This window comes from Colias eurytheme, chromosome 20 (genome assembly GCF_061535395.1).
Source record: "Colias eurytheme isolate Ceu_HAF_F1 chromosome 20, ilColEury1 Martin Lab GWU primary, whole genome shotgun sequence".
NCBI classification, from domain to species: Eukaryota; Metazoa; Arthropoda; class Insecta; order Lepidoptera; family Pieridae; genus Colias; species Colias eurytheme.
This window is the reverse complement of record NC_142999.1, coordinates 4,905,465-4,916,357: the sequence shown is the minus strand read 5'-3', so window position 1 is coordinate 4,916,357 and position 10,893 is coordinate 4,905,465. Positions and strand designations below refer to the sequence as shown.

Below are 10,893 nucleotides of genomic sequence, written 5' to 3'. Positions count from 1 at the left end.
TGCGAAGGTCAATTTTAATTTAAATGTACTTTTTAGTTAAAATTACTTTATTTATTCAAAATAATCACAGAAATAATGTACATTTTCATAGACAAGTATTGTTTATGAAAAGTCATACGCTATAGTAATTGATTAAATGGTAACACTGGGATCATATGATATTTCAATGGAGAAGCACGTCTGATAGGCGTCGACTAATATCTTCAGCCAGTGTTTAATTTTCTGGCTCAATATCGGTTGTTTTACGTGTTAGTGGTGTTATAAAATAACTATCAGCCATGGCGCTCAGCGATGCAGATGTTCAAAAGCAGGTAAATACGCGTAAACTGTCGTTATTTTACGATAATTGCTACACGTAGTTTTCAGTGCATTGAAAATGTCAAGATTGATTGATCCAGGGCATCCCATGTCGGGCACTAAATGTTATATTAATTTATCTAACAGATCAATAAAAGAAACACTTGACATGGCTAAAATATGTATTTTATGTTTAGATCAAGCATATGATGGCCTTCATCGAACAAGAGGCCAATGAAAAGGCTGAAGAAATCGATGCTAAGGCAGAGGAGGAGTTCAACATCGAAAAAGGCCGTCTGGTCCAACAACAGCGGCTAAAGATTATGGAGTACTATGAGAAGAAAGAAAAACAAGTTGAACTCCAAAAGAAGATGTAGGTTAACTATATTTCTTTAAGGATAACATTTTGAGTTTACTATTGCTCTTCTAACACACTGAAAGATTATCTCATTACACATCTATTATTCAACTACGAATTTGAAAGTGTAATTCATAGTAAAACATGTGACTTACACATGACACAATTTTTATCCTTGTTCAATGAGCTTAATATACACATCATAAACACTATCTTTTAAGTATTGCCTTTTTAACATTTTACATATTATATAATAATTAATATATTAAGATGAATTAGTATCAGAAATACACTCTCATTCAAAACCAATGTTTATATTTGCTCATAGGCATTCATATCTGGCTATCACACAAGTGAAACAGTGTGATGGAGCTAATATTAAAATATTCTGAAAATCTTTATCTGATTAAGTAAAACAAAGTGACATGGGGAACTAATATACTGAACTTGTCTTAAAAGTTGTTTAGACAGGGTGACTTGTTAATTGTTATAGGTGTACAGTTTGATTCCTACTAAATGCTGGTTTGGAAGTTAGCTGCGACTGCATGTGCGCGCAGAACAGTCAAGTTGTTTAACAAATGCTTAGCTAAAGTTGTTTTCTGCGCATTAGACAGTACATTGTTCAGATTGTCGTGTAATAGTTTTAAAGCTTTATAGTTTATTTGGAGTAAAAAAAGTAAACATTACCTAGCCAAAATTTATCAGTTTCAGAAATATTTGACTTCCTACTTCTATTTTGACCAATAAGGTCATTAAAAAGAATGATTGCTTTTCTTTCTAACTATCCAAAGAAAATTTCACTTTATACTTTATATTATACTATTCTTTCACTATTCTATTATGATTAACATGACAGGCTGGTAAACTGATTTTTGTTACCAAGGTTTTTTCACATCACTGATAAGTCCCTTATCTTTCACATGTCTTGTGTAGTATGGAGTATTTGCTTGAAAGCATGTTGTACAATTTGTGCCATAACCATACTTCTACATAATATATTCAATATTTTATGTGTGAATATGTGCTTTTATAGCACAAAGTATAATCTTACCTAATGATAATATAACAAATATATTATAAAATTATACTACATATATGAAATATGTATTCTCAATGGAGTTCCAAATGATACAAATAAAAATATAATGTAATACATATGTAATTGGAAGACAAATAATATGACAAATTAGAAGTTGTAGTAATTCTGTAGAATGAAAGTAGTTTTTTATAAGTAAGGAACATGTGACCAGATTAATTCATGTGACCATAAATGGTTATTATTCTTATGGTCACATGAACTGAACGAGAATAAATGTAGTTCTCTTGATTTTATTTTAACTTTATTATTGATCCAAGAATAGATTTTATATTATTTAGGTTTGTATATTTGAGATACGATGAACAAAAATGTTTCTAATATAAATATAATTGTATGTCAGCTGGTTATGATCATGCTTGTTTCTCAAAAAACTGACAGAAAACATTTGATACAGACAAAGATTTGTATACTATATATTATGTACATGATACAAACAATAAAATTGTCGTCAACAGTCAGTCATCGAACATGCTGAACCAAGCTCGTCTGAAGGTGCTCAAAGTGCGTGAAGACCACGTGCGTAATGTACTGGACGAGGCCCGCAAGCGCCTGGCTGAGGTGCCCAGTGATAACAAGCTGTACTCAGATCTGCTTGTCACACTCATTGTACAAGCTCTCTTCCAAGTGAGTTGTGATTCTTTTTTGAAGTGAAAACTTCTTTAGCGGCGTTGGGTATAAAATCTTAAACTCGCGTCAGGACGCGTTGACCTGATCGAAAAAGCGTAAGACGGATGGATATCAAACATGCTCAACATTAATAATCAAGTTTTCACTTCTGCCGGCACTCCCGGAGTGCAACCCGTCTTTTTTTATGGTCATTGTAATTACATACTTCCAAGTTAAACTTAAATTTGGATATGTGATAGACAAGTAATAAAGTGTATTTTATGAACGTAATTCTATAAAATGAAAATAATGAGTCGTAACATTTTGAACAAGTGACTATTGAGCATGAAGTGAAATAAAATGCTATTAGAAATTCATTCAAAAGTAGAAAAATTTAAACTAACATCATTCTTATTGAAACAAATACGTAAAAGTTATTTTTACCACTTTACCTTACAGCTCATGGAGCCAGCAGTCACCCTCCGTGTGAGACAAGTAGACAAGGCCTTAGTGGAGTCCCTGATCGGCCGAGCTCAGGCCGACTACAAGAACAAGATCAAGAAGGATGTACAGATGAAGGTTGATAGCGAGAACTTCCTGCCACCAGACACCTGCGGTGGTATTGAGTTGATTGCTGCCAGGGGCCGCATTAAGGTATGTTATTTTTATTGTAGTTTTATTTTAACGTAAATACGAGAATTGTAAAGGCGATATAAAGCAATATTTGATTTGTAAGTGTTGTAGGAAAGACCCCGCCCCCCGGTCAGGGCAAATATTTGTGTGATGAACACAATTATTTGTTCTTGGGTCTGGGTGTTACTGTTATCTATATATGTATTTATTAAATATTATATTTATCGTCGCCTACTACCCATAACACAAGCCTTAATTGAGCTTACTGTGGACTAGGTCGATTTGTGTAATAATATCCTATAATATTTGTTTATTTATTTATAATATAAATTACTTAGCATTTGTATGTACATATTTTATCCATCAAATGCAATAACTGCCTGAGCAAAAACATGTGTGCATCATACAATAATTGATTGCGATAAGGCCGCCAATTTGTACGGTGAAGATTCTTTTTGTATATTATTGTATTGTATATCTGTGCATTGTACAATAAAGTGTTTTTTATTTATTTATTGCGATAACTGTTCCAGATCCGAAACACGCTCGAGTCCCGCCTGGAGCTGATCGCGCTGCAGCTGCTGCCCGAGATCCGTAACGCTCTGTTCGGACGTAACCCTAACCGTAGATTCACCGACTAAACAGTCAAACAAAAGCACTTGTTACTACTAACAACATATTTAAAACATTCATTATTAGTAGAATTAAATAAGTGTTTTATTTGCCTAATTAATAATAATATGTATTTTAATGTGTATAATTCTATCGCCGTAGAATGTATACTGATGAATGTTAAGTCGCCAGAAAATGTATTAAATGTGTGATCATGTTGTTTGTCTGAAACCTGGTTCTACAAATCGCTCTGAGTGTACATTAGTTTCGCCGCTAAATACCCGTATTCTAAATGAAATATTTTATTATAACAATTCATTCGAGTAGCCCATGTTATATTCTAGAGGATGTAGTTTATAGGATTTTGGAAACGATATATTTAATGTTACTGTCTTATAGATCATATAATATGTGGAAATATTACTGTTAAATACCTATAGTTACATCATCCAATTTTCAGTATTAAAGCACAAGTTAAGAGAATGCTTCATAGATCGTGTTCTATTCTCTTCCAGATATTTTTATGGTTTCATCCTATAATCATCTTCTATGAGGTTTTTTTAGGGAATAAAATAGTGACTGTAAGAATGGAGTCTGACGGCAGCATCCTATGTTATGTTCACTCAAATCAATGCAACGATTTGACTGGGCGCAGCGTAGTGTCACACTTCATTCTTGCAGCCGTTCTATTAGTCCAGTCAAAAGCTATTATAATAATCCTGCAGCATAATTTTTTTGTCCATTTTGACTGGACTAAATACATTCCTTTTTTTTCTTCCTGGCAATCAAATTGTTTTGGGCTTGCTTCTAACATTCAATTGGAGCACTATAGCTCTATATTTAAGGTATATAATATGTATGTTTCAATTACGGCACTGTTAAAATTATTCTTGTGTAAATATATAGATGTGTTAAAATTCCTGTTTTATTTATGAGCTCAGTTAGATTTCAGGTCCCTGTGTTCCCATCTTAGTTACTAAAATAAAAAGGATTAATGCAATTAGGTATAATCCATACTAATACTATGCGTGCCAAATAAGAATACGACTGTCAAGACGCCATATTGTAATACGCGCTAACTTCATTACCAAAGCGTATGGTGTGCAAAAAAATCAATAAAGAAATAATATTCAGTTTAAATATTTAATGTACGCTTTGTTGGTATTTCTAATACATTTCACGCCAAATTTATTATGAACTAGCTTTCCGCCATTATTCAAAAGACATTTCAAATTATTGAAAGACATTATTTTATTATCTTCAAAACAAATAAGCCATACAAAATAATTCTAAAATTTAATTTCTGTTCAACAACTGTAAAACTAGTTACTTATTAAAAAATTTAACATTTAAATTAAAGAAAATTACTATTATAAGTACCATCCATCATCTTTGAAGTACAAAATAATAAGATCCTTATTCTTTAAAATTATTTGTAATTTTACAATAAATGTATACTTCAAACAAAAACATAGGTACCCATAAAATTACCTATTGTAATTTTTAATTACCATTGATAACACCCATACTAATCATAAAAAGTTTTACAAAGTAATTAAAGCTAATTCTTATCACACTTCCCTTTCCAATAAAAAATAAAACTCAATTTAAAACTTAATTTTAAAAGCCATACAAAAAAAATAAGATGACCTTTTGTTTGCTTAAAACTAGTCCTCAAAAGGAGGTAATCCAAAGAGTTCAGGTTTAAATTCTTCTAAACTATTAAGAACTAGAGTTGCTTCTTTTGTAAGATTTCTGTCCATTTGAGGGTCTGGTACCATTACTACTTGCATACCTGCTGCCAATGCTGCTTTTACACCATTTACTGCATCTTCAAATACTAAACACTAGACATAGAGCAAAGTGTTAGGTTATTCTTATACACTTAAATAGTCTACAAATAAATGTACTTAATCCACTATTTTGTGGCATGGCTGAATGTATCCTTGAAAAAATATAATACTTAGTACCTTAGTACTTATATAAAAATAAAGTACATTCAATTAAGATATTAGATAGATTTACTTATAATTAAGCCTTTAAAAATAAGAAAATAATATTTAAAGGATTAAGGCATGATTAAGGACTTACTTTCTCAGGATCAGGTTTGTCAGGAAACTTAGCAGCTGTTACCAAGAATATATCTGGATGTGGTTTACCCAGTTTCACATTAGGGTCTGAACAACCAAATGTTTTGTAAGGAAACAATGAAAATAGCGCTGTATGATGTTTATCCACTTTTAAATGGTAACTTTTCTCACTAGAACTTGTAGCTAAGGCTATTGGAATGTTGTGCTGATGAAGATGTTCAATTAACCTCCTTGCTCCTAAAGAATTAAATAAAATTACTACCTATCAGAAAACCACCACTAACATTTAAAAAAGGATTTGATGATTTTTGAGAGGAGGAGGAATAAAGCTTTAAAACAGACATGTACCTGGTAGTAATTTTGTGTCTTCAAATATTTTTTCACCCTTTTTACTTTCAGCCAAAAATTCTTCGACCGTCAGAGGAAGGTCTAGTTCTGTTATAACGATTTTCGCAGATTCGTGAGCCTGGCGACCCATCAATCGCAATTTCAAATCATAACTATATTCCTTTCCATATTTTGAGAGCATATTTTGAAAAAGCACTGTGTAAAGGTCTTCAGTATCTGAAATAATTAAAATAATTTATAGGTCTTGTTATAAGCTTATAAAAATGCACTGTGTTAAATTAAATTACAAAAGAACATTACTTAGTAATAATCCATCCATATCAAATAACACATGAGTTACTGGTTTGAAAACCATTTTTTCAAAATTAATTTAGTTACAAAATAGAAATAATACACTGCTTCATTCAAAATGGTTCCAGAGGTAATAAAATATTATCTTCACATCTACACGGTACACCTACACCTAGGGTTGCCAACACTTCATCATCAAAATATAGTATTTTCCAAAATAAGGTGTAAAAAATATAGTACATTTAAAAAAAATATAGTATTTTATGGGAAAAACAAAAAAAAAATAGACAAATATATATTTATTTTTATAAATACTTACTATATTTTTTTGCACTTCTTGCACTGTGTAACAGCTTTTTGTTTAAAATAAAAGTGTCAAGCTTTGTCACATTCAATTTTTAAATTAATATAAAGGAGATGTCCAAAAAATGACCCAGAATCGACAGGAATGAAATGTGAACCAATTATGGTACCAATGGATTGATAATTAAATATAATATAATGTAGCAAAAGCGGTAATCTTGAAATCGTTATAGTATAGGAGCTAGGAGCAAAATAAAATAACTAAGAAATTCGTTTAAAAAATCAAAAAATAAGTTTACGTCATGTTGTAGCTTAATATGACGTTATAATAATGTTTTATCACTTGTGTTATACATGATCATTATCATCAACACGTTTAAAAGTAACAGCAACATAATAACATCATGTTCAATCACAACATAACTGACTAAAGATTTCGTTTTTAGTAGTTTTTATTTTGGTTCAAGATACTACAATTGCTATAGTACTGTGTGTATTATTGGTGCCTAATTCTGTGGCTAAGGATTGGAAATAAAAAATAATAATAGATATAGTATAGGAGTTAAAAGACAATAGAACTGAATAGAAAATCGTTTGAAAATTATTATGATGTGGATGAGATTATCGTTGTTATTATAATTTTAATTTTTAATAGATTAATTGCTTTTACTTGTACATTCATGTGTAACACAATTTGTTGTAGATTCGAATGTAGTTGTTATTATAGATAGGTAGATTATAATATCATTAAAACTTAACAAAATTAGACCTTATTATAAAAATAAATGAATAACAATGATATTCTAATACACAACATTACGAGTTTTTATTATTTTCAAACGATTTTTCACTTTGTTTTTTGGCTCTTAGCTCCTATACTATACAGTTTTTTTTTAATCTTTAGCCATAGAATTACCAATAATACATAATATAGTACTATAACAATCATAGTATCTATAAACTAAAAGAAAAAAACTACAAAATCGAGAGTTTTTGTTATGTTGTGCTTTAACGTTTTTGTTTCGTTGCTTGTAAAATATGATATTTATTATGTGTAACACAAGTGATAAAACATTATAACATCGTCATATTAAGCCACAACATAACTGAAACTTATGTATATTATATTTTTTAAGGAATTTCTTAGTTATTTTATTTTGCTCCTAGCTCCTATACTATAACGATTTCAGAGTTGCCCCCTTGGTAATATTATACAGGGTTACTTGTAAAACACCAGCAACCTCACAGGACAAGATAGCTAACATCATAAGTAACAACATTTGTTCTACGACTTTTGGCATAACGCAATAAATTATTTTTAAATGATTTTTTAAACTTTTATTGTACTCTCCTTACATTAATTGTAAAGTTATAAACAGACGTTCGAACTGGTGCGACCGGACCACCGTACTCGTGCGGTGCGATCGACTCACCACACGACCGCACCGCACCTTGGTTGCCAGTATTTGATTTAAGGGTTAACAGCATCAAAAATACGAGTTTTAGTTATTTTTTACGGGAGACAATTAAAACAGCAATGTTAAATAAAGAAAATTTATATTTGGCATTTATATTTGCTGTTGGAAGAAACAGCTTTTAATAGCTCTTCATTTTCTAAAGCGAATGTATAAAAATCTGCACGATAATTTAAAATTACATTTAATTAATTTGCAGCTTCGCCTTTACAGTTTCAATATTCAATCGGTTTCGGCTATCCGTCCAGGCATTGCCGCACAAAGAAAATATTCTTTGTTTAAAAATTACGATTAAATTTACGATTTTTGAAAAAACATTTAAAATATTGGAATTTTCGCGGCCAACTGTGCTAAATAAATTCGTATAAAAAAAATAGATACACTAGATAATTTATATTGTTGCTAATATATGAAGTGATTAAAGGCGCAAATTATCCCTTTTTGAAATTTTCGATATTGTGGATAGAGGCGAAAGTATTGTAATTTTTACTGATTTTCGTTTTTATTTTTTTATATTATATGCAGGCGTTAGTAGAAGCTCTGATTAGTACCAAAAGAAACCTTGAACTGAGTTCTACATGTGACAAAAATACCACATTCTAGCCACGAAGTTATTACGAGATATAGATTTTCAAAGAATGTCAGGGTTGTCCCTAGTAAACAAAATTATATATTATGTATATCATCTATCTATTACCAAGTTTTTGTTTATGTTTTAGTCGTTAGTTATAGTCGATATTTCAATATATTATTATAGGTAGTTACTTAATCCTTATATGTAATAAATTAACTGAACAAAAAAAATATCTTAGATTTATAAGACAATTCAATAATATCAAATTAATACAAATTAATCTCCTTTTTTTGTGAATATTTCGAGCATTGATCATAGTAATCTCATTAAAAGTCAAACCGAATTCTTTGAAAATCTATTTCTCGTAATAAATTCGTGGTTAGAATGTTGTATTTTTTTCACATGTAGACCTCAGTTCAAGTCTTCTTTTACGTTTTTAAGTACAAGTTACAACCATTGAAAAGAAGAAAACGAAGAGAAAAGAATGGGCAAAATTATATTTAAAAGACAGGGATTCATTCAGACATATGCAGTCATATCATAAATCTTTGTAGAGTTCTAAAATTTATATTATTAATCTTTTTTCAGTATTAGCCACGTCATCCGACGCCATCGCCATTGATAACGATCGACCGACGTCCGTTTTGTTTGGCGGTAGAACTGTGACTAAAGCTGTAATAAGTATATAGTCTATGACTAATGCGCTGTCCGGTGCGATCGCCCGTCCACACGCGCGAATTTGGTACGGTCCGCACCAAGTTCGGAAGAAAAAACCATCGAACCAACCGTACCGTCAATAATAATAATTATGTCCGGCGGACCACTGTACACATGATCGAATATGGTCCGGAGCGCACCAAGGTCACGGTGCGGTCCGTACCAAATTCGAACGTCTGTTTATAACTTAAGTCTATGTTCTATTAATTATCGGATGGACGACGCGACGCCCCCTTCCCCCTCTCGTTCGCTTTTTGTTTACGTAATTTTTGGGAGGCGTAGAGTTTATAATATTCAGACGGAAAATTAAATGAATATTTATTTTTGTATGAAAATAAAATCTAACAAATTATCAAAAGTCGTAGAACAAATGTTGTTACTTATGATGTTAGCTATCTTGTCCTGCGAGGTTGCCGGTGTTTTACAAGTAACCCTGTATAATACTTCAATGCCAATCCATAATTGGTACACGTTTCATTCCTGTCGATTCTGGGTTTTTGGTTCATACATTTTTGGACATGTCCTTTGATATAAATCAAAAGCTCATTCTTTATTAATGATACACTACTTCTGTTTCTTTCTTCTCGCCACTGGTATATGCGCAATAGGTTATACCTAATACATATGACTTAGCCATCTTAACAATTAAAAGGCGCGTTCTTATTTTTTTTAATGAAGGATTTGTTTGTAACATTTGTCGGTGTTGAAAATATAGTATTTTTGCGTACTATATATGTTTTCAACAGTATATAGTACGCAGGCCCGAAATATAGTACAATACTATATATTATAGTACGGTTGGCAACCCTACCTACACCTCTACTGCTCTACAGTCTACACGACTGTCGTGGACAAATAAAAAATTTCCAAGTGATAAATGATAATATATTTTCAAATTTCGTGCTATTCTTTATACGGTTTCTTGTTATTGAAAAGTAGTCTTAGATCATTAATGATCTAAGAAAGTAGTAGGTATATTATGTTGAACAAGAATAAAACATTAAATAGGTATAAGTAAGTTACATTTATTTGAATAGATGGGAAGGAAATGATATTATCTACCCGTGGTATTTACAAATAATTTTATAAGTAACAGTATTCCGTTTTACGGCAAACGTGATAAAAATAAATACCTTGTCAACCATCATTCGTAATTATTATGACACAGACAATGTTATCAAATTTCAAGGTCACTGGACAGGAGCTTGGCATAGAGTAAGGGCGTATTCAGAAAGAAAGCTTGAAACTTATAAGCGCTTATCGGCGCTTGTCATGTTCATATATTTTCCTGTCAGTGCTGTCAACCCGCGCAGGAAAATATATGAACATGACAACAGACAAGCGCCGATAAGCGCTTATAAGTTTCAAGCTTTCTCTCTGAATACTCCCTAATATAATATATACTGCCGAAATGGTTTAAAAAGTACCCGTGAAACATCCGTGAAAATATAGGAATTAAAGATGAATAAATAATGAGAAGAGAGGTCTGA

The 10,893-nt window shown here is 31.3% G+C and overlaps 2 protein-coding genes across 3 annotated transcripts; one reads left to right on the top strand and one right to left on the bottom strand.

Annotated features, from left to right (window-relative positions):
* The first annotated feature begins 137 nt into the window (after positions 1–137).
* Vha26 (V-type proton ATPase subunit Vha26) lies at positions 138–4,522 on the top strand. Its single transcript, XM_090113708.1, has 5 exons — positions 138–311; positions 495–670; positions 2,210–2,378; positions 2,820–3,014; positions 3,527–4,522. The coding sequence occupies exons 1-5, from the start codon at positions 279–281 to the stop codon at positions 3,632–3,634; spliced, it is 681 nt and encodes a 226-aa protein (XP_089969834.1). The 5' UTR covers positions 138–278; the 3' UTR covers positions 3,635–4,522.
* Positions 4,523–4,961: 439 nt separating this feature from the next.
* On the bottom strand, positions 4,962–10,613 carry LOC149899614 (pseudouridine-5'-phosphatase-like). 2 transcript variants are annotated; one of them, XM_090113751.1, is made up of 4 exons: positions 10,537–10,613; positions 6,044–6,259; positions 5,697–5,932; positions 4,962–5,452 (listed from the first exon to the last, which is right to left on the bottom strand). In XM_090113751.1, the coding sequence occupies exons 2-4, from the start codon at positions 6,222–6,224 to the stop codon at positions 5,273–5,275; spliced, it is 597 nt and encodes a 198-aa protein (XP_089969877.1). In that variant the 5' UTR covers positions 6,225–6,259; positions 10,537–10,613; the 3' UTR covers positions 4,962–5,272. The 2 variants fall into 2 exon arrangements, with proteins under 2 accessions (XP_089969877.1, XP_089969876.1); XM_090113750.1 differs by lacking the exon at positions 10,537–10,613 and adding an exon at positions 6,344–6,502.
* Positions 10,614–10,893: the final 280 nt, after the last annotated feature.